This window comes from Pezoporus wallicus, unplaced genomic scaffold, assembly GCF_028554395.1.
Source record: "Pezoporus wallicus isolate ANWC-B61680 ecotype Strahan unplaced genomic scaffold, APGP_CSIRO_Pwel_v1 contig_5542, whole genome shotgun sequence".
In the NCBI taxonomy this organism is placed as follows: Eukaryota; Metazoa; Chordata; class Aves; order Psittaciformes; family Psittacidae; genus Pezoporus; species Pezoporus wallicus.
Genome location: NW_026640165.1, coordinates 221,255 through 245,581, shown reverse-complemented (window position 1 = coordinate 245,581; position 24,327 = coordinate 221,255). Strand labels below are relative to the sequence as shown.

At 40.1% G+C, this 24,327-nt stretch overlaps 1 protein-coding gene across 2 annotated transcripts; it reads left to right on the top strand.

Moving 5' to 3' along the window:
• Nucleotides 1-2,754: 2,754 nt before the first annotated feature.
• Nucleotides 2,755-23,765, top strand: SLC26A5 (solute carrier family 26 member 5). Of its 2 annotated transcripts, XM_057417870.1 has the most exons (19): nt 2,865-2,999; nt 3,580-3,720; nt 4,736-4,875; nt 7,791-7,901; nt 8,424-8,605; nt 10,528-10,692; nt 12,542-12,694; nt 14,011-14,093; nt 14,187-14,334; nt 15,491-15,604; nt 15,913-15,990; nt 16,747-16,842; nt 17,612-17,718; nt 18,884-18,953; nt 20,407-20,499; nt 21,392-21,514; nt 22,394-22,606; nt 22,876-22,930; nt 23,467-23,765. In XM_057417870.1, exons 3-19 carry the CDS (start codon nt 4,860-4,862, stop codon nt 23,598-23,600), a joined length of 1,941 nt encoding a protein of 646 aa, XP_057273853.1. In that variant the 5' UTR covers nt 2,865-2,999; nt 3,580-3,720; nt 4,736-4,859; the 3' UTR covers nt 23,601-23,765. The 2 variants fall into 2 exon arrangements, with proteins under 2 accessions (XP_057273852.1, XP_057273853.1); XM_057417869.1 differs by lacking the exon at nt 3,580-3,720 and having other exon boundaries at nt 2,755-2,999.
• The last annotated feature ends 562 nt before the right edge of the window (nt 23,766-24,327 follow it).

The following is a 24,327-nucleotide window of genomic DNA, read 5'->3' as shown; positions in this document are numbered from 1 at the left end:
TTATGTTTCAACAGAACTTCTTGTATTTCACTTTGTGCCCATTGCTTATTTACTCCCTACCACATCAGGTATTTACATCCGTTGATACAATCTTCCAATATCTTAACCATCTTTGTGGCTCTTTGCTAGATCCTCTCCAGGATGCCCATGTGTTTCTTGCACTGGGTAGCCAAGAACTGAACTCAGCACTCCATCTGTGGCTTATCAGTGCTGAGGAGAGGGGAAGAATCACCTCCCCAACCTGCTGGCTATGCTCTGTGTAATGCAGCCAAGGATGCTGCTGGCCTTGTTTGCCAGAAGGACACATTGCTGGTTTATGTTCAGGTTTTTTGCCAACCAGGACTCACAGATCTTTTTCTGCACAGCCACTTTCCATATGATTGAATTCCCGGCATTTACTGTTGCATGGGGCTATTTCTTCTCCGTGCAGGAGTTTGTGCTTCCTTGTGTTGAACTTCATGAGGCTCCTGTCTGCTTATATCTCCAGCCTGTCAAGGTACTTCTGAATGACAACATAACCATCTGGTGCATCAACAAAAGCCTTACAAAGCTTTGAAAAATACAAAATAAAGAATATCATTGATGTTTCCTTTTCCATCAAGCCCATCGTCTTATCATAAAAGGCTATCAAGTCAATGAGGCATCAGTTCATCAAGTCAGTGGATTTTTTCCTTCATAAATCCATGCTGACTACTCTCAATCACCTTTTTGTCCTTAACATGTTTGAAAATAATTTCCAGGGTTCTTCAGCACCATATCCCATGGGATTCTTCTAAGCAGGTCCTTGAGCAGGCCAGTCTGTTCTCCTGAAGTCTGGGGTTGTAACACTGCTGTGTATCTTGTTTCTCTTAGGATCCTGAACTCTACCATCTCTTAGTCGCTGCAGCCAAGACTTCTCCCAGACTTTGTATTTCCTACCAGTTCTTCCTTGTTTATAAGTATCAGGTCCAGCAGAGCATGTCTCCTTGTCAGATCTCCATCACCTATGGCAGGAAGCTCTTGTCACTGCACCTCAGAAGGCTCCTGGATTGCTTGTGCCCTGCTGTGTTGCTCCTCCAGGAGATACTGGGGTGGTTAAAGTTTCAGTTTCAGTGGGGAGAGGTTAGTACATTAGGATTTGTGGGTACCTCACTGTCTGTGACAAAGCAAAATGTGAGGTAGGAAGTGGTATTTGTCAGTAGGTAGACACTGACATGGAACAAAAGTGGTCAAACATAAGTCTTCATGTCAATGGCATTGCTATAAAGCCAGAGGGCTGCTCAGATGGGAATCAGAATCTGCAGGTAGGGTGAAAAATTGTAATGCTGAGAGTTACAATTTGCTAAACAATAACACAAGAAAACAGTTCACAAAATACCATTTGGGCTTCTCAGTGAATTGAAACTACAGAAAGATGAAAAAGAAGCTTCAGATGTGTTTCAGGAGTACAAAAGAACAAGCTCTGATAGTACTCTTAGTATGATACTGTGCTTACAAATTGTAGAGACTTTATTTCACATGATAAAGCTGAAGTAAATCTTGAATTTTGTGTAAATAAAAACTGTAATTTTGATAAAAATATCCTTTGGTCACTGACTGTATCAGGAAAATGTTGCTTACAAAAGAGTGAGAACTGAACAGCTATGTCTGTCCTAGGAGACAGAGGACATGAGCCCTGAGTGGAAGATTCCAGCGCCGCTTTTAAGTAGCAATATTGGTATTTGCTGTTGAGCAGACTGTGTTTGCTGAATCAGAACATTGAACCAATCATGCTTAGCTTTGTCTGAGTGTTTTGGTAGCAGTTTGCATGCTGACCCTTTTATAGGAAAGTATTTATGTACAGCTAAAAACTAAACACCTCATGGTTATTAGCTCCTTTGGCTGAAGGCAAACACATGCTTAAGTAACTTGCTGGACTTGAGCCCAAGGGCCTTGTTCACAATTATGGCTCTGTTACCCGTTGCACTCACGTTCTGTCATCAGATGTAGTGCTAGCCAGCAGCTCTGCTTAGCAATGTAGCAGTCCTGTCATTTTGCTCATTATTTTGAGTTATGTTTCTTGCTCCATATTTCTAGAGGCAGCCAACATGGGGCAAAGGAATTAACAGAGTATCTCCTAAACATGTTAAGATGTTTATGGCACTGAATCAAACAGACTAATAGATGCTTACAAACCTTCTGGCTAGTTTTAAAATGGTGTACATCTGCTGACTCCCGTTTTAGTGGGTGCAGGAGTGGGAATTAACAGCAAGTGGCATATCCATTGAAAGAGTAACTTTTTGAAAGTAGTGAATTGTGCATTCTTGGAAACAGAAGCCTCTGAAACAGAGGAGAAAGCAGGTGGGTGGTTGCAGGAAGCACCTGGCTATCTGAAAGAAAGAAGTGGCTTTCTCAGTGTTAAAACTGGAGTTCTGCCTTTTGGAGGTGGACGTGACAGTTTGGGAGTAAGCAGGAAGTAACTCAGCAATAAAGTAATCTCCCTTTGACACTGACATTTTCTTTGCAAAGTGAGTAAGGGAATATCCAGAAAAGCATGAATGTAACCTTCCCATTTTGCTTTTGCAGCTGTTTACAGAGTAATTAATACAAAACCTTTCTTTACCTCAGAGAAGCATAAATGAATGGCTTCCATATAGTAAGGTTTGTGAATTTGGTTTATTTACTTACCCCTGTTACAGCCTGTTTAATTAGTGCTTTTAAATTGCATTCACAGTTCTTGTCTCTAGCTTGTCAAAATACATTCTTTGAAAGGAAATGCCAAATCTGAGGTTAAAAAAGTAACCAAACTTATTTTGTCTGCAACCGTATTTTTCAGTGGCAATAGTGGAACTGTTCTTCATTGCCTTCTGTTCTGAGAGATCAACTATGGAACATGCTGAAGTAGATGAAGTATGTCTTGAGCAAGCCCAGAAGTATTGTGTGGTGAGACCAATATATAACCAAGAGCTCTTGGAAGGACAGCTGCACAGACGAGAAAGAACACCTCAGACTTTCAGGCAGAAGATTGCACGTTCTTGTCGGTAGGGGTTTTGTCTTAACTTTATTTTATTGGTTAGAAATATTCTAATTCTTAATTGATTAATGCACAACTTATAGTCTCTTCAAAGAAATAATAGCAATAGTTCTACTTTGATTATTCAGCAAGACTGCGATGAAGTTGTATGTGTGTTTTTATACATTAATATATAACTATATTACAAAATGTTGGATAAATTAATTGAATTGTCTTCATCAAAGTGGAAAGGAAAATATGCAGCATAGGAATGTGAATTATTAGTCAAATCATGTGACATGAATTCATAAGGCCGAGAAAAATATCTGTCCTTTTTAAATGGAAATACTTAGAGCCAGATTTGTGCTTCACACGTTCCTTTCGTGGAAGATGAATGGAAATATATGACACCTGTGTAGAAATCTAAATTATTAGTCTAATAAGGACCTAATAGAGGTATTCTGCTTTGGGATCAAAGTATCCTCTGATTAGACAGGAAATTTCTGTAACTACGCAACTCTTGTTCTGCAGTACCAGATGATAGTGAAGAGAAACTTATTCTAGTCAAGTTCTCATTAGCATTCCATTTATCCATGCTTCATTTTCAGACTTGATTCAATTTCTTGCCAGAACCTTGTTCTGCAAGACAACAAATGATTTCTGCCTGGCTGCTTGTCTGTAAAATATTCCTGTTTCCATGATCCAACATTTGGAGATTTGTTTTGGTTAACAGAATGACCATTCTAATGGTAATGGCACCTAATTCCATCTCAAATAACTTATATGTCGTGAATGAAAAAATGTGTGGATCAAAATCCTCCTGAGCTATGACTTCTTGTGATTCAGTCTGCATGAACGTGGAGAAGTCTGGATGACTAATTTCTCTCTCACTTGTAGCAATAAGCTTCTTCACTGTGCAGTGTAGTCCCATGAGAATTCAGAAATGTTAACAAATCTCTGCAGTTCTCTTGTAGTTCCCCTACACAGAAAAACATTTATACGATCATAGTGTTACATTTTTACTTAAGGTTGAACTTTCTTACTGCAGCACAATCAAAGTATGGTGCATGGCAATACTGGATAGAGATATTTATTTCCTGGCTCTGTTCATTTGTCATGAGTCAGAGTTTTAAAAGCTTAATAACTTTGCTAAGAGACACAAGGATCAGTGTTGCTGGCTCTAGTGCCTTTCCTTTCAGGGTAAAGAAAGGTTATGTTCTCAAATAGCCTAAAAGTTAGGCTATCAGTAGCAGTGATAGTAACAAACATTAGTAAAATAATAGTTTGGCTTATTTTTTTGAGCATAATATATAAAATGTTATAATCAAAGAAGTATGAAGCGTGCAAATAATAAGTAAAAATGGGGAAAAAAATTGTAAAGTACTTCGAGTGAAAACCGCTGTCAGAAAGCGAGTTATCCTCAGGGGATTTGTACTAGCAGTGTTCTTAGCAAAAACTGTTGTGTGACTGCTGAATTGTGTATGGACTTGGACAGTTTCACTTCCTAATGACCTTCAGCCTATCAAGACTGTGATTCTCTTCTCCAGTTCCATAAGGATTGTGAACAGCAACCAACATGTGATAAAGGGCTAAATTAACTGGAGTCTTAGTTGTTTGTGCTTGAGCTTTGTCCAGAAATTGTCATCAGGGGTCTGAGCCTGCCTTTAATGGAGCTTTTTTCCTGCATAGGAAAGAAAGACAATTTTTTCAACCCATTTGTCCCTTGCTAGTGTCTAACTTTTTCTTTCTGCTTTGTATTTTCAGTTGTTCTTCTAAGAAGGCCAAGTCTCATCTTTACAGTTTCTTACCTATTTTAAAATGGCTTCCCCATTACCGAGTAAGGGAATACTTATTAGGAGACATTATCTCAGGTATAAGCACTGGGGTTATGCAGCTTCCTCAAGGTGAGTGTCTCTCTGGATTTATTTATCCCTTCTTTGCTTTTTCTGAGTGTGCTTTTACAGTAGTGCTTGGCTTCCTGCTCGTGAGTATAGGATGTGTATTTCAGGTGTGTGTGTGGAGATCAGTGCAGCATTCTGCACACCAGCCCATAGTGATGATTCCCTTAGAATGTCAATGATGTGCTGCAAACTGTGAAAGAAGCTTACCTGTCTGATCAATACCTACAGGTCTGGATGACAGAACAAATTTTCACAGTTTAAGTGCATGTTTGAACCTTTGTTGAATGCACCCAATTATTTTCTGATCTCACCATCCTGAAACTTGTAGGAAATCTCCTGCAGAGGGTCGCAGAATCTGATAGACACAGACATAATGTTTCAGCAGAGCAACTGTTGCAAAGTAACCAAACTAAATTTAGCCAGAGAACAATGTGCAAAATCAGAGACTGATCCCTCTTTTTCTCTTAAGGCTAGAAGTCACCAATTTAAGCTGGAACCATAATAGTGGGTAATGATTTACATGGTGGAAATAAATCAAAAGTATCTTATATAACAGGACTGCAAATCTGTAGAATTTCTGGTAAATTACTTGGGAGTTTGACCTGAAGTGGAGCCTGGCCCTGAAGCAGAAGTAGGCTCTATGGAAGAGAAAGCCAGTGTTCACTGTTTTGTCTAGGTCTTGCTGACAATCTTTTGTTCAGCCTGACACCTTACTATCAGCAGTTAAAGAACTGCTATGGGATTAGAAAGTGACAGCATTTTTACAGCAGTATCATTATGGGGTACCATCACTGCTCTGGGAACAGCAGCTTCATGACAGCTGCCACAGTCCCAGTGGATTTCCCCAGAAAATCTTGGAGTAGAGGGAATTCTTGAACTTGTGCTGAGTCCCATCTAGAGGAGCCTTCACATTAAGGGCAATGTAGTTAGGTATACATAAGTTTTCTTGCATTTTGGCTTATTTCATATTTCCACCTTACTTGTTCCACTTTAGGCTGAGGCAGGTCTGAAGAGTTAATCTGTAAATCCAAGAAGCCTAGATTTTAATAGGCTATGAAAGCTATGGAATGTCCTGACTTAGTCTATGCAGTTTATTTCTGCAGCTTCCTGGTTTGTGCATAAGCAATGTGGTTAACTGTCAGGTAAAAGAGTCATATACTATACACAAACATTATTGGCTGTATACGGAAACACAGTTTATGTGATGACCAGATAAGGATGCTAAAATTTAAGTGGTTAGCACTGAGCTTTATACTTAATTTTGTGACTTTGTTTTAAACTAAACATTATTCTTTCCTTTAGTGACAGCAGACATGCCCTTAAACTGCTCCTAATCTTTTCCTTTCTAAAAAGACAAAAGTTGAACTTTCATTTTTTGCAACAGATGTTAATTATAGCAAGCCGAAGTTCAAAGAAGCCTGGGAATCCTTCCAGACAGAACGACAATGACCAGGGTGTTTAAACCATGAACTCCTGTCATGTCAATATCTCTTCATTTCCTTGGCACTGACAGCAGAAGGAATAAAAGGGTATTCAGATCAGGAACTTCACATGGTTCACACTCTCCTGGTTTTGAAACCACTGGTTTTCAGTGCTGGTCACTTGTAGTGTTATATTCATCACCATGTTGAAGGCCTGACTGTTATAGTACAGGGTGTTCTGATACTCTTGGCATGAGAGGTAGCCCCTGGGGCAGAGAATATAGCTGGGATGAGTTTCAGAAATACTTAATGAAAGCTCATTGCTGCAAAAGAATAATATCAGCAATCCACTTCTAATAGGAATGTGAATTCTTGGTTAGATTTCAGGCATTGCTTAGGGCATGAGCAAAGCTGTATGAGGTATTACACTGTGCAAGACTGCTTGGATGACACAGAAGATCCCATCCTGGTTTTGTTCCCTCATTGTAACCTTTGACTTTCAATTTAAAAATAAATTGATAGGGAGGGGTGGTTTTGAGTATAACTGGTTCTCCATGGTGGGTGTACCATTGCTTCCTTTTGTAATTTGCACTGGATTATTAAGGTTTTCTGTCCTAACTTGGACGAGTCTTCCCAAGTGTGGTAAGAACACACAGCTTCCTCAGGTGTCGTGAGTCTTTATCTGTGAAGATGTATCAGTGAACCAAAGCAGAATACAGCATTTCCTTCTCAAGGCCCATTTGTTCACTTCTGGTGTCTAATTCTCATTAACACAAGCCATGTAGAACTTTTGATTTTGCTGGAACTGCTCAGGATGTTTGTGCACACAGTTTGCTTGTGAGCCTGTCACATGATAAGCACCTGCCTGGTAACATAGAGGGGGAGTACTGTGGGAGCTGTCCCTTCCCTGAGTCCCTTAGAGCTGTTCCCCTACAGTTCCATCACTGTGATTTCAAGTTCCCTTACTAATAGGACTGTTACGGATCGCAATTCCACTGTGTGGAACTGGACAGGGCTTAATAACAAAAAGGACTTCATTTCTTGTGAAGATTACCAGACTGTATAAGCTAGGTTACCATGCAGATCATGTCTGATGAGAAAAGGAGAAAAATCAAATGTGTCCCACTGGCTACGGGGTTTTGGGTGTGTTTAATGACAGTCTTTGACAGATGAAACCAAAAGCAACAGGAAGTGTTTGCTGGCTATTAAGACAAAAAACAGTGAATACACAGATGCACAGATGTACAGACAAACACACATGCACACACCTGCAGTGCCTGTAGTTAGAGACTTCTGCCTTCCTGACTCAAACCATGAGGTTTTAGGAACTGCCCTACAGTATTACAAATATTAAAGAGTATTACCTGCAAGATCTTTTGTTTTTTAAACCTCTGATATGTCACTAGATTTCCTATTAGGTGAGTTCATAAATCCTTTTGCTTCATATGGTTTCTTTCTGTTGTTTGCCTGACATACATATTTGTGTCTCTTTTCTAGGTTTAGCCTATGCTATGCTGGCAGCTGTTCCTCCAGTATTTGGCCTATATTCTTCATTTTATCCTGTCTTTCTGTATACCATTTTTGGAACCTCCAAGCACATATCCATAGGTATATCTGTATGGATAACTGGAAGTCCATGTGGGTGTGTTTAATAAAGTTGTAAAAAATGGAGAAATAGTGTCGTTATTTTCCATAAATTCCATCTGAAGTGAATAGAAGAAATGCAAATGTGTCAAACATTAGCAGTAGTTTTTATTGTTAATTTATCCATCCTACTTAGGAAGGAATACAAGACCATCTTTTATTGGATTAGATTTAGAAATGTGTGCTGTGAACACCAGAACTATGATTTCATTGCTGTCTGTGTGGCCAGAATGAATCTTTAATTTCCATAATAGAAACTGAGATAGAAAAAATAACGGTGTTTACTTAGTGTAGAAGTGTATGTTCACCATCTAACTAACTTTAATGGTGCTGAGCACTGGAGCAGATTTGGGGACTAAGAAATGCAGTATATAGGTAGAAAACTATTATAGTTTAATTCCGTATATCTCTTAATAAGAACCACCCCTAAGAAAAAGAAAAAAGCCAGGATTTTAACCAGTTATTTTTCTCTCCTTCTTATTTCAGGCACCTTTGCTGTGATTAGTATGATGGTTGGAGGTGTTGCTCTGAGAGAAGTGCCTGATGAAGTGATTTCTATAGGCTATAATTCTACTAATGTTACAGATACCCCTGAATATTACAATGATAGGGACGCCAAGAGGGTACAGGTAGCTGTGACTCTCGCCCTTCTTACAGGAATCATCCAGGTATGTGCTTGCAGTTTCCTGTAAGGGCAAGTTTGGGTGCTGCTGCTAGACTTGGTTGCAAGGGATGCTGGATCATGTCAGATCCCCTGTCAATACACTCATGCTTCAGCACTGCACTGTGTAGAATACAAGCTGTTTGATTGGCAGCCACAGAACAGAACTGGCAAGGGATACATTGAAGTCAAGTCTTTGACGTCTTGGCTTGACTAGAAAAAATGAGACCTCCTCCAATTTATTGTTTTGTATCCCGTTCATAGAATCATAGAATAGTTAGGGTTGGAAGGGACCTTAAGATCATCAGGTTCCAACCCCCCTGCCATGGGCAGGGACACCTCACACTAAACCATGCCACGCAAGGCTCTGTCCAGCCTGGCCTTGAACACTGCCAAGGATGGAGCATTCACAACTACCCTGGACAGCCCATTCCAGTGCCTCACCACCCTTACAGTAAATAATTTCTTCCTTATATCCAATCTAAACTTCCCCTGTTTAAGTTTTAACCCGTTACCACTTGTCCTATCACTACAGTCCCTAATGAAAAGTCCCTCTCCAGCATCCCTATAGCCCCCCTTCAGATACTGGAAGGCTGCTATGAGGTCTCCACGCAGCCTTCTCTTCTCCAGCCCCAACTTTCTCAGCCTGTCTTCATACGGGAGGTGCTCCAGTCCCCTGATCATCCTTGTGGCCCTCCTCTGGACTTGTTCCAACAGCTCCATGTCCTTTTTATGTTGAGGACACCAGAACTGCACACAATCCCTTTTTGATTCTAACAATTTTTTAGTGACTAATTTATTATAGAGCGCATTTCAGTATAACCAAATTAAACCACGGTAACATGAACTCTGGTAATCAGAGAATAGTTAGGGTTGGAAAGGACCTTAAGATCATCTAGTTCCGACTGCCATGGGCAAAGACACCTCACACTAAACTATCTCACCCAAGGCTCTGTCCAACCTGGCCTTGAACACCTTGTTCCAACAGTTCCATGTCCTTTTTATGTTGAGGACACCAGAACTGCACACAATACTCTAAGTGAGGTCTCACGAGAGCAGAGTAGCGGGGCAGGATCACCTCCTTCCACCTGCTGGTCACGCTCCTTTTGATGCAGCCCAGGATACGGTTGGCTTTCTGGGCTGCGAGTTCACACTGAAGTCGGCTCATGTTAAGTTTATCACTGACCAACACCCCCAAGTCCTTCTGCGCAGGGCTGCTCTGAATCTCTTCTCTGCCCAACCTGTAGCTGTGCCTGGGATTGCTCTGATCCAGGTGTAGGACCTTGCACTTGTCATGGTTAAACTTCATAAGTTTGGCATCAACCCACCTCACAAGCGTGTCAAGGTCCCTCTGGATGGCATTCCTTCCCTCCAGCGTATCAACCGAACCACACAGCTTGGTATCATCAGCAAACTTGCTGAGGGCGCACTCAATCCCACTGTCCATGTCAGTGACAAAGATGTTGAACAAAACCGGTCCCAACACAGGTCCCTGACGGACACCACTCGTTACTGATGTCCAGCTGGACATTGAGCCATTGACCACAACTCTTTTTGTGCGGCCATCCAGCCAGTTCTTTATCCACTGAATGGTCCATCCATCAAATTGATGTCTCTCCAATTTAGAGACAAGGGTGTCATGTGGGACAGTGTCGAACGCTTTGCAAAAGTCCAAATTTGACCTGATGTTCTCTAATCTGTCCATAAATGCAAACACAATATTTATTCATATCCCACACTGCACCTGCCAGTGGCATGGAAGATTTGATGTATTGATGGCTGTTCGCTGAACTGTGGTTTTAGAAAGGCCAGGTTCAGATTTGCCTGACCTGGCTTGGGCACCAAGGGAAGAAGTGTCCTGTATGCTGCGTAGTGCTGTTGTTCAGGCTACAGTGGGAATCAAATGGTTAATATTTCTCTTCTCATTAGTTGTGTTTAGGTCTCCTTCGATTTGGATTTGTAGCCATCTATTTAACGGAGCCTCTAGTACGAGGATTTACTACTGCTGCTGCAGTTCATGTCTTCACTTCCCAATTAAAGTATTTATTTGGCATTAAGACTAACCGATACAGTGGACTCCTCTCAGTTGTATATGTGAGTGACTACATTTACTAAACATGCAAATTCTGCATTGTCTGGATCTAATATTTAAGCCTTTTCCTATTTTTATTATTTACTGTTATTATTGTTGTTGTTATTAGTGGTATTATTAGTATGATGGCATCAAGTAGAATAATGCTTCGGTGCTCAAAACTCTGTATGAGGTCTTTAAGTGCATAGCAATATAAGAGCATCTTGAACTGCTGCTTGGGTGCAACTCGATAGATCAGCATGGTCTAAGAGGGGCAGATTTTAGGATTCTGCTAAATGTAGTTTTGTAATATGAACAGACAATATTCATTGAAGCAAGTCTCTGGTACAGCATGGGAAAATGTGATACTAAATGCTTCACTACAGACCAGACATGTTTTGCAAAGCTAGGAAATGTTACTGTCAGAACCTTGCCCAGTCTCTAGTTCTTTAATTTCAACACAATTCCTGATGGGTATATTCTTCATTTCCTGTTTGTAAGCTGTTTTGTAGCATAGTTGGACACAATGCGCTGTGTCACCATAAATGTACCTGTTCTTTATAGTGGGAAAAACTGTTTTGAAATAAGGACAGTCATTGTAAAACATTGCTACTTATTGAAGACCCTAAGCATTAAAACTGATGGAGGGATTCACTATTTGACATAGCTCATAGCCTGATCTTCCACTCTGTCCAGCCCATAGTGATGCTGGAAGACAGAAGGAAAACCATGCAGTGTAAAGCTATGATTTCTTTAGTATGACTTAAGTAAAACCAAAAATGCCAGTCTAGAAAGCCCCAAAATTGTTACCACAAAATCAATGCCTTGATTTTGCAGACAGGAATTCCTGAGTGGAAGAACAGAGAAAATCTCAGGTATCTGTGAAAACCCAAGCTGTTGAGCGGATTGATGGCTCAGCAATAATGAAAGCTTCAGGATTTCAACCACATGGAGGCTATAGAAAATACTTAGTGGGAATCTCTCTTATATATTTGTGCAGATATAACAAATATTTTGAAAACAAGGCCACACTAATCATTAATTCCTTAATTAATTCCCCAAAAAAACAGATATACTAACTGCCAAACAAATAGGAGGGAGGGTATACATTTGAGATGTACTATCAGGACATACTGAATGTATGATATCCTGATAATTGCTCCACCTTTCCTTCTGTCTAAAGAAAGGTATCTACATCTTCTTTCAAAGACCTCTCCAGAGGTCATTTGCTTTTTATTTATTTTAAATGCAGTGGAAGAAGGAGAAGTAATTGGTAGAGGAAACATCTACCCTCTAGCAAGTTCTGTGTTCCAGCAAGATTTTTTTCCTAACACCCTTTTAATAGTGTTTTCAACTAAACCATATTTGGCATAATGGCTAGGTCAGCAGTGGTGCAAAATCACTCTTATTTAATCATACTGGTATGGTAACCTAAATGGTTTTATCAGCAGTGTTACCATTTTAGAATGCTTTATGTGGCTTTAAGTAGATGTGACTTGCTAAAGAATGCTAGAAGGTATTAGAAGAAGCTTGCATTTATTGCTTTCAAGTAGCTGCCAGGATGAAGTATGTGTGAAAATGTTGAGAGCAAGAGATGTGGTTTAGTTTAGACTTCTATGATAGTCTTTTCTCCAAATTTTTTGCCCCGTTTGAGGAAGACAGATACTGTAAATGATGACAAGTGCATGTCCCTCACTGCAATATTCTGAACTTCTGGGTTTTGAGGGAACAGTGGGGATTTTGGTGAGGCACTGATTCATGTAGTAATAAATGCAGAATATAACAACAGTGTATAACTTGTTCTTCTGTGACAAATCTCCATGAAGATTATATTATCTTAGGAATAATTATGATACTTCTATTTTGTTGCAGAGCATAGCTGCTGTGCTTTCAAATATAACAACGACCAACATAGCTGCATTGGTTATTGGATTAACATGCATTGTTCTACTGTTTATTGGCAAGGAAATCAATCTCCGGTTTAAAAAGCAGCTCCCAATTCCTATTCCTATGGAGATCATTGTGGTAAGGGCACTGTGAAATTCTATAGCTAAATCTTATAACAAAGCTGTAAAAACTATTTCATTTTCTATCAAGTCTGTTGAGCTTTAGAGTAACTTCTGTTGAACATTATTAATTTGAGGCTTGATCCAGTTGAAGGTTTGGATACTCATAAGATCATGGACTGATGTATCCAAGTTTTAGGCGTAAAGTCCCAAAGAGGAACTGAAAACTCAGACAAACACCCACCATCCCTGACCACAACGGATAGGTAGAGATTTGTTGTAAAACCGACTCTGTCCTGAAGTTTGGGCACCTGAATGATTCTCTGAGGGACATGCCTTTGAATGGCATTTATCACTTGGAATCCAAGAGCTCAGAACGCCCTCCTGGAGGAAGGTGCTTACAGACGCCTGTTTCAGAGGTTCTGCAGAGCTTCCTGGCTTTTTAAAATGCAGTGGTAGAAAGAAAAGCTAGAACCAACTGGACTTGCTACTTAACCTTCCTTCTCTGTTTCTGAGACTGGTAGCTGACTGCAGCATTGGTTCTGTTTTGAATGACTACTCCAAAATGCGTGGATAAAGCAGACTGTCTTAATACACACAAAGCTCACATCCCAGATAACTTTCCACCTTTAAAAGTGGTTAGATTTAAAAATGAGTTCTTTGATAACTAGAGCTCTCAAAACACCCTGCACAAAGTCAGAGCCAAGAAAGGGAATAACTGAAGATAAAGGTACAATCTAGATAGAGGGAACAAAGAAAAGGGGTACTGTTGAGAGATGATGCAGGTGGTGTAGCAGGGTATTGTTTGATAAGGCACTAGCAAAGCAATCACTGGTGATAGAAGGAACAAAGAAAAGGGATACTGTTGAGAGATGATGCAGGTGGTGTGGCAGGGTATTGTTTGATAAGGCACTAGCAAAGCAATCACTGGTGCTGCACTGGTTCTGTTCACAGATAGTGTGCTGGTTATGCACATGAAAATATGGCAGTGCAGTGTCCTTGGCTAGTCCTTGCATTCGCTTTCCAATACACTATTCTGCCTGAGCTTGGCTCAGGCAAAGGGAATTTGAGTGATTCAGATCATACCATAGCATGTTCCATTCAGCTGTTTCCAAGAAGACTTCATAAAACCAGTGAGGGTTGAACATGATGGAGGGAAACTCATCATACTTTCTCCTTTTTATCTATTTCTTTACCCCCTAAATCTTAGAAAACTGATAGAAAAATAAATGTAATTCCTTGTGTGTATTATTCATAATCAGCTAGCTGTTATTAGTTCTTCAGGTTGCTTTTTCTCTTTCTAGCTGAGGTTTACAAATGTGTTTGGATTTTTAGGTAATCATTGGCACAGGAGTTTCAGCTGGAATGAATCTGAATGAGTCATACAAAGTGGATGTTGTTGGGAATATTCCTCAAGGGTAGGAATGATACATACTTACTGAAACTGTACCTTTTCTGTATGGCATGTAGCTTTTCTTACAGTAATTTGTAAATATTATTTCATCTCCAAGGTTACGTCCACCAGCAGTTCCTGAGATTCAGCTCATCCCAGCAATATTTGTGGATGCAATAGCAATAGCAATAGTTGGATTTTCAATGGCTGTATCGATGGCCAAAATCTTTGCCCTTAAACATGGCTACACCATTAATGGGAATCAGGTAAATTATTGGGATTGTTTCATTGGAAATTCTCAGAAGCACCTTTATTATGTTGTTAAAATAGAATGGGATATTGGACAAAGTGTGTGAGGTGTCCCTGCCCATGGCAGGGGGCTTGGAACTAAATGATCTTAAGGTCCCTTCCAATCCTAACTGTTCTATGATTCTCTGATTCTGTGAAAAGTAAGGTTTTCTTTCATAGTGGAATCAGGTCAGATTTTTGATGGCCTACACATTTAAATGCCAGGAATTATTTTAAGTTCTTCTGGCTGTGTTTTAATAACCAGTTTCACTTTTAGCTTCATTTTGGGAAACTTGCTTCTGTTAGACTTGGACATATGCATGGTTGTTCATTGTAGATCTTTTCCTCAGTTCCGCACACTATTTCAGCTGGATCTTAAACCACAGAACTCCTTGTCACAGAATGCAGTGCATGCTGAGTGTTTAAGCAAACCAAAAAAGGACTGTACAAATGCAAAGAGAAAAACCCATTGAGAATTACTGATAACCTGTAACTCAGATCACCTCAGTTACAAATAGCAGGATGCAGAGTAATCTGGGGAGGCCTCATTGCAAGCAAATACTTCCTTACAAATCAGAAACACAGTACTGAGGTAGATGAAGCTCTGATCTCGCTCACAATAACAGTTTTTGTGAGGGATCTTCTTGATGAAGCAGTGGACACACATTGGTTTTGTCATGTACAGCAATGGATTATCATCCATGGAAACACAGCCAATGCTGCTCTTGGTTCTGATAGTACTAACCAGATAGTTTAGGGTGGGAAGCAAAGAACAGTGTTGGTATGAGAAACCATTTTCCATGTATATTCAGGGTTGAAATTTATCCCAAAGTTGAAGAAATCCTTAAAACAAGCAATGCTGTCACTCATTTTAGTTTTCAGTCTGACTCATTACCATAACATTAAAGGGTGGCACTTCCTCAGACACTTTATTTAACAGATGTTTTAACATGTATCAGCTGGTGATTGTGTGAGAACCACAAGTATAAGCAACAATAAGGTTGCTTATTCTCTGCAATAAAATTGCTCAAAAGCACTGTAAATAACATGTTGTTACTAGTATGTATGGGTAGCTCCAGCTTTATACAGTTACTGGGTGTAACTGATTTTGTTTTACTTTATTGTTTAACACAGGAACTTATTGCCTTGGGAATATGTAACTCTGTGGGATCATTTTTCCAAAGCTTTTCAGTCACTTGCTCGATGTCTCGGAGTCTTGTTCAGGAAAGCACTGGTGGGAAAACACAGGTATGTAAACCCAAATTTTGAGCCAAACCCAGTTTGCTTTTTGGAGCTCCAAAGCTAACATCTGAAGCTTCACTAGACTGACAGATTTCTCTGCCTGGGCCAGAAGGAATAAATGGAGTTTCCCATGTTTCAAATTTGGGCCAGGAGAGAAAGCCACACAACAGCCAGAATGGATCCCTCCCAACTGAGTGGGAGGGATCAAAAGTCATTTGAACAACCAGCCTTGTGGAAAGCATGAGAGGGGTAAGCTAATCAGTAATACTGCCCTTTGAGGGCACTTGAAGTAATTTCTGTCTTCTTTTGTTCAGATTGCAGGCACTCTCTCCTCCATTATGGTTCTGCTGGTAATTGTGGCTATTGGATACCTCTTTGAACCGCTTCCGCAGGTAAGGCAGTTTTGCCTATTAGGCATTGCATTGTCAGTGAACAGAGGCCAGTGAATATTGCCTAAAACAGAGGTTGTGGGATTATCAGTAAGCAACACAGTCAGGCCTTGTCCAGAAACCTTTAAATTTTGTATGCATTTTTGCTGTAATTAGACTAGAAATTAATGATATTTTGGAGGATCCAGCATGCTTTTTGTTGATGTTTTTAATATTGGATATTCTGGGCTCTGTCCTTAGAACATAAAAATGATACCTTCAAACAGTTCCCCTTCAGAATCATTTAGGTTGGAAAAGACCTTTAGGACCATCAAGTGCAACCATAAAACAAGCACTGCCAAGTCCACCAGTAAACCTCGTCCCTAAGTGCCACGTCTACACATCTGATTCAAATACTTCCAGGGATGGCTTGACCACTTCCCGTGGCAGCCTGTACCAGTGCTTGACAGCCCTTGTAAGTGAAGTTGTTTTCCCTCATATCCAGTCTAAACCTCTTCTGGTGCAACTGGAGACCATTTCCTCTCATTCTGTCACTCGTTGCTTGGGAGAAGAGACTGACCCCCACCTCACTACAACCTCCTTTCAGGCAGTTGTAGAGAGGGATAAGGTCCACCCTGAGCCTCCTTTTCTCCAGGCTAAACAGCCCCAGTTCCTTCTGTCCCATAGCACGGAAATACAGCTATCTGTGATGCTCTTAAGTTCTTACTTGGCATTGGGTTTATTTTGCTTCTGAAAATTACATTTGTGCAATATTCTTAGACAGTGCTAGCTGCAATTGTCATGGTGAACCTGAAAGGAATGTTTAAACAGTTTGGAGATGTCGCACACTTCTGGAGAACCAGTAGGATTGAGCTGGTGAGTAATACGCAGCTCAGTGCATATATTTTACTGTATTAAATTTGTTGCTCCTCTTCTTCCTCACCCCCAAACAAGTTAGAAACTTATCAAGGAGTTACAAATTGGTGTTGCATTGCAGATGAGCATAAGACATGGAGCTGTAAGTACCCTAGGAATGTGATCTGTTGCAAACAAGAATGTTTTTGTGGTTTTTCAGCAACCTTTAACTCAGGTCAGAGTAGTTTGGTTGCAGTAAAAGCAAAGCATTTGCAGTGTTGCTATAGGAACTGCACTGAAGGCTGTGGGAATGTCTGGGAATAATTTGAAAAATAGAGCAACAAAGAAAACTGGTTGAAAGTATTTGCCATCCACCAAAAACCTGGCTGGAGTGGGCCAGAACTAAGAGTGTATCAGGGAACATTTCAGTGGCATTTTTCTCTTGGATTAACTGGCTGAAGGAAGTTAAGTGAGAGCTACTTGCAGGCCTTGAATATGTGTTTTTTAATCCTAAGGTATTTGGAGTCTGATGGTAACACAGGATTCCTTGGAGAACAGGACTTAAAGCATTAATTAATTTGTGATGGTTTGTCAGATGTTATGTTAGTGTGCCTTGAGCTTTTACCCCTTCTGAAAGGTTAAGGTAATTACAGTCTGCTATCATGATGGATTACATTATAGTGTGTACCTGAACAGAATTGATACATAGGTTTTGAGGTTGAGTTATGCTGTTGTTTTTGCTGTTAACAGAAAAGGACACATAATAATTCAGACCTTTTCTTTGTTTCAGGCCATCTGGGTGGTAGCTTTTCTGGCTTCTCTTTTCCTGGGACTAGACTATGGTTTGCTTACTGCAGTAGCGTTTGCGATGATAACAGTTATTTACAGAACACAAAGGTCGGATTTCTTCTTTATCAAAATTAGTGTTTGCTGATCTCCTGTGTGGTTTTGTTTGTTTAAGGGGTGCAAATCAACAGAAGACCATTCCACCCCCTTCTACTGTATACAGTATAGAATCTGCCTCATGATATAGGTCATGCTCTTGTGGCCCTGATCCAGGGTTCACGTTTTATTTTTCAGAGAACAACATTTCTAGAGGACGTGAACTTGCAATTCCAATAATAAACATAAGAATTTGATTTCTTTTATTTATTAATCAGCTTGTTTACTTGTTTTTAATGCCTAGAGTTTAGAACTTTGAATCTGCTTGATGCCAGTTTCAGTAAATGATTACATTTCTGTGCACTAATTGTCAAGGTCAAGCAGAAGTTGTGTCAGGTTATCATTACATGAATGTTTAGGTATTTTATAAGAAAGTTCTAATTCATCAAAAAATTGTGCCTGCCCTTTAGTTTTTCACATCATTTCTCCTCTTTCCCATTCCAAGTGACGGAAGTTTTCTATGAAGCTTTCTAGGTCTACAGTGAAATGATTTCTTGCATTTGTGGATAGGACTATCATGTGAGGCTTCTTTTTTTTTTGTATAAAAGTCCTGGTTTCAGTCTGCGTTGGAATGAAACCAAATTATAAGATTTCCTCTGCATAAATAAGAGTATTTTTCTGCCATCACTATACATTTTTGTTCTTGCAAACAGAACAATAATGTACTTTGCTGTCACATTGCTTGTAAGTTGGGAATATTCATCTGCTCAGGAATTGTCCTTGGGAGCAGAGTGGCTCTTTGACATTGCAGTATGTTTCCTACCAGCATGAGTTTCCATTTTTGCAAGGTAGTCAATGTAGTTGCGCTAGTTATTGCCCAACAGAGCTTGCCCTGAACCTTCACATGCTTTGCCCCATGCTTTTCAGAACATGACAACACTATAGTGCCAAGTTTAGAAATTGGCTTTGCACTGGCAGAAGCAAACTTGTCTGGTCACCAAATGGTCCCTTTATTGTATTCCTGCCATAAACTGCCTACTGTGTTTAACCATGTTTAGATAAGCCTGTACCAGACAGGCACTGCAGAATGCCCATTAAAGTAAGTTTCAATCTGTATCAAGCACTCACTTTTCCACTTTGTAAGCGTATTACTGAAACACTTGCTTCCATTTCTTTCTAGCCCTCAATACAGAATCCTTGGTCAGATTCCTGACACTGACATCTACTGTAATGTGGAAGAATATGAAGAGGTAGGAGTGCATTCTTCTGCATTGAAGAGTCTTATGTACTAGAGCAAAGATGACTGTGGCACTTTGCTGCTTAGCCCTACCATACTGCACATACATTGCTGCCTGCCTAGCATTCACCTGTGTTGAAGGAAAAGAAAATAAACTTTATTTTAGTAGTAAAAGGTATTTTGTTCAAAATGCTAGGCTTTGGTACTGCATGTATGTTTGACCAGTAACCTTTATACTACTTCCATTGTACTAGCTTGTACAAAATGGTCAGGTTTGTAGGAATACCGCTGCTAAACCTTGTATGTACATACAAGGTCACCTTCTTTACTTGTGTGCCAGTATTGCATGAAATCCATGGAACCCAGGATCCAAACTGATACGTTCTTCAGAATTCCACCAACTGTTTGAAGCAGCATCTCCCTGCCTCCACCCATCCCCTGCTCATTAAATGTAGATGATTAATGGCACAATTGCTTGCCACACACTTAGCTTCTTATAAATGCCATTTTGTTCAAGTAAAAGTTGGTGAAAGCAGTACATTTTGTCAATATAATGGATATAAACTTATTCACAAACAAACTACAATTTTCTGCACTCTGCTGTGTTCTCAAAGGTGCTGCTGTTAAGGCTACAGCTCCCTTTACTGAGGAGCCTAGTAAAGTCTAGGCTTTTAAAAACCTAGACTGTAAAAGTCTAGGTTTTTAAGTCTATAAAAACCTATGTGAAAAGATGATTCTGTAATCTGAAAATATTCTCACTAGCAGTTTTGCTTTGAATAAGATACAAAGCAGAAGTATATGTGGGCATATTTGTAGCTGTATGCAAAGAGGAGACTCCATTTTTGTTTTCTCCTGTATAAAGACAAATTGGCAGCATATGGCAGGCTAGATCTCTGCTGCTGGCCTGGTCATTTGCATGTAACATGCCAAGAGTGCAGCCTGTTTAAGGATGACTTCATTTAAAGCAGAGGAAAGAAGTGATATTGAGACCTATCTATCTGAAGGCCTGTTTAAAACCAAAGATTTGAAAGGGTCTGGTTTTGGTAACTGAGGAGATGAGAAAGAGGGAAAGAGAGCAATAGGTCATTATGTTTGTAGAAAGGGAGGCTGAAAGGAAGTATTCATAGATCTGTATGATTTCCTCATAGTAATCCACCTGCAGATAGCAACATCAGAGAACTGCAAATATTAAATTCCTTTTTATGACTGTACATTTTGTTGTTATAAAGAAGGAGAAACATTGCATGGCATTGACTGTGTGCAGTATTACACCAGGAAGGGGAGAGGCTCTGATCTGATCAGCTTTGCTCACAGCAGAGTCAACCTTCTTTATTTGACACATGCCAATAGCCATTCAGAGTTGGCTGTTGTGTTGCTGCATTTTCATGTGTCTTGTGTCCACACAGGTGCTTTTCTTCTAGTGCAGACAATACTTAACTATGCACATCCAATATTCTTTTCCTTAGGTAAAAGAATATCCTGGAATAAAAATATTTCAAGCCAATGCATCACTTTATTTTGCCAATAGTGAGTCATATACAAGTGCACTGAAGAAAAAGGTGAGTAAAACAAATTCTTTAATGTCCATGTCTCGAAAATTCAAACTGGTTTCTGGAACATCTTTCAGCCTGTGGCCCCTGGTGATCAGTAAGATATGAGAAGGTGACCCTCCAGCCAACTGCACATCATCTTAGAGAGCAACAATTTGGTGGGAAGAAATAAACTGTAAAGTGTAACTTAATACTGACTGCTTGTGAATGAAGAGTGCGGTGGTTGCAGAGCACAAACTGGTCAAACACGTCTTTTTTTCCAGAGGAAAATAGTATTTGCTGAACTGAAAACAAAATGTCTGGGAGTAAAAGCTTCCTTCTTGGGTGAAAAACTTAATTGGAATGTGAGACTATGGAATATTGTGGGCATTTAATGCCTCTCATGAGGAACAAATGACCTGCATACAGAGTATGCCTTGCTTGCTGTCTAACTGGTGTTTGACTGGGTGGGAATGGCAATAACAGCACTAGCTGAGGGCAGAACTGCCTGGCCCAGCAGCAACTGCACCTATACTAACTTCTGAACAATTTTTCTGTAGCTCCCACGGTGAGTCACATAAACCAGGTGGGTGGTACTTACCTTCACAAAGCAAGAGTGATTGATGGCCAGATGCACGTCTCTCCCCTTTTCTCTCTCCACTCAAATCAGCCTTCCATTGAAACATGGTACTTTTTGATTTAAAGAAAAGAATGTGATGCATCTCTTCTTCATCTTGTTAACACAGCGCTTGCCAAGATTATTCCTTCTTACTTGATACCCTTCTCACCCCCACCAAGAGAGGCTGAACAATGTAGGCTTGTGTTTCGAATTCATGACAGTGATTAATTCAGGGCTAACTGATGCTGCAGTGTTATCCTAACAAGCTGAATCTCCTCTGATCGTGCTTTCTTTTCATGACAGACTGGAGTGGACCCTTGTGCAATATTAGCAGCAAGGAAAAAAGCCCGGAAGAGGCATGCCAGGGAAATCAAGGCAGCAAATAAACTCAAAAAGAAAGCTGTACTGAAATTGGTCAAGTCTTCGGTAAATATTTACCTCTGCTTTATCAGCTACTATGCTGCTTTGTGGTGTTACTGTTCTTGTATAAACAAGGTGCAGAGTGCTGCTGAGGTCGGAAGGCTTCAGGAGCAAGCACTTTGCAGTGTGGACAGGCTGCTGAGGGAACAGCATGAGGATCAGGGGTTCATGGCTGGACCAGGTGATTGTGTTGAACCTTGATTATAGGCAGGTAGAATATAGCGGAGCCTTTCCATAAAGTCAGACTGTCTCATCAGTGGTGCCAGCAGAAACTGGCATGACCCTGCCTCCATCCCTCCCCATACACTTGGAATAATCATGCAGAAATAGGATATAATGAAATCAATTAAAATTAGCACCCCCTGTAATAAAGAAAGTGCCATTAGCACTGCTGATCCTGGCGTGGTTAAGTGAGGCAGGTACATTGAGAAGGGTTGTTTGAAACATGCTTGTACTGTTATGCATGTTTTAATTCACCCCGATGGTGGGAGCTTTATACCATTTTTTTTACTAAAAGCCTAACTTAAGAGCCCAGTTGCTGTTGCTTCTTTTGAATATATAGGCCTTGACAGGATCAGCAGGGATAAGGCATGGAAATGGAGTAAGAACATATGAGCAAGTGTCAATGTTTGAAAGAAACAGGTAATTCCCTCCTAAGATAACAGCTTTAAGCTATTTAAGTGATTGTATAAAGGCTGGGCATAAGAGAATGAACCTTGATAAATGTGAGGTACGGAAGTATGCCTGCATGTACAGCCAGTGCCTGTCGTGGTTAGGAGCTATACACCATTTAAAGGCGGAAGCAACAAACAAGTATGGGGAGGAAGAGGATCTACACTGAACAAGCATTTGCTGTCATTAAACATTATTTATCTTCTCTCTCAGACTAACGATGTGGAAGCAAATGTAAAACATGAGATAGCAAATGATGAGTTACCTGTAAATGGAAAATTTGCATCTGCAGATGCTAGTGTACAAGACACATCTCCTGATGAACATGAACATTTTGTGGAGCCCAAAGCACACATCCACTCTTTAATTCTGGATTTCACCCCGGTGAACTTTGTGGATTCAGTTGGAGCAAAAACACTAAAATCAGTAAGTACGGCTTTTTTTTCCCAGAAAAACCCAGAGAAAACTTGTGAGATACCTAATAGGGAACCTGTCAGCAGGAGACATAAATGCCAGCTCAAATACAGTCCAGTATCTCACCTAATCATGGATTTATTTCTGTAGCTCTGTAAGTTCTAGCTGAATTCTGGGGAAGGTAAACTGTGCAGCTTTCACAGTAATAGGCTTACATCTCCCAGAACGCCAGTGTGTACAATGATATACCTGTGTTTAACTTCAGTTTAACTCTGTTGCAGATTATAAAAGAATACAAAGAAGTTGGTGTCTGTGTCTGTATTGCCAGCTGCAGTGGTGAGTTGGGGTTTTGTGAGCTTTATGGGGGACAGTGTATTTCCTTTCTTTCCCTCTGGTCCCAAATTTTCTGCTGCCAGGTGCCTCAGTAATATCAGCACATCACATAAGCAAAGGATTTGAGAAAAAGCAAGCCCATATACATTAGAGCCTTCACTTTAGTGAAAGTAGAGCACAATTCTATCAGGACTAGATCCTGCTTCCATTTATTCCAGCTGGCAAATTGTAAACGCCACACCAAACTTTGTATCTTGGAATTGTTGTACGAATGTAATGAGGAAGAAAGCCTGCAATGTTCCAAGTTTCTGATAGTTGGAATTGTATCACCTTCGGCCAAGAACAGGCCTCTCTGTATGTCTGGATAAGTGAATTACCTGTTTGGAGTAGAAGTAGCGTGTGATCCACCTGGCTATTTTAAATGTTTTAAGTAATAACAAGTCAGAGAACAAGGTGTTGTCTTCTTCCCAAGATACCATTGTCTTCCATCTTTGTACTTTATTTTACGCACTGATGCCAAGTTTGGTTTCTGGTTTTAGGCCCTGTTATGAATGAGCTGACAAGACTGAATTTTTTTGATGACACTGTAACGAGAGAGTTGCTGTTTCACAGTATTCACGATGCTGTCCTGGCTTGCCAAGTGAAAGACAGGTCTGCTTTGCAAGTTGACTGACCTGCAGAATGGCATCGAGCAGGATGGAAGCCAGATTTATGCTGATGGAGACTCTGAATATTTAATTTGCACAAAACGTTTAAAGAGAGCCTGAGGCTGTTTGTATCTACGGGTATAGAGTGGTGCATATTTTCTATAGGAAGAGTGGATAAGGAAGTGGAAGCCTTCATGCTCTTGATTTTATTCCTTCAATCAGGGTATAGCCTTCCAACAGCATACAAGCACCAAATTATGCAAGACAAGAAAATTCAGTGTGTTCTGCTAGAATCAGGATCTGACAGATAACGGTGACATTCCGATTCCTGTTGAGAAAATGGGCACTTTAACTCACAACAAGGTGGCATCTTGCAGGAAGTAACTGTTCTGCAACTACAATGCACTGTCCCAGTGTCTTTAAAGAACTTTCTTAGCTGACGTTTAAAGCCTGATGTCAACATCTGCATACAACAGTCATACAAAGTCATACAAATTACAACAGTCTGCCAGGCAGATTAATGAATTCACACTGGTGGCATTTAGCTGCTGCTCTTTTTAAACCTGGATGGTACAGTTGGTTTGGGTTTTTTAGATACCTAATCTGTCTCACCTAAACTCTTCACTGCCTGAATGTTTTCACTCTGAGTTTCAAATAGAAATGTCATTGAATTATTACATTATCAATACAGTACTTTCACTGCCAAAACCCAGTTATGTTTTGTAGGAAAGACTGCACTTGATTTTCAGCTAA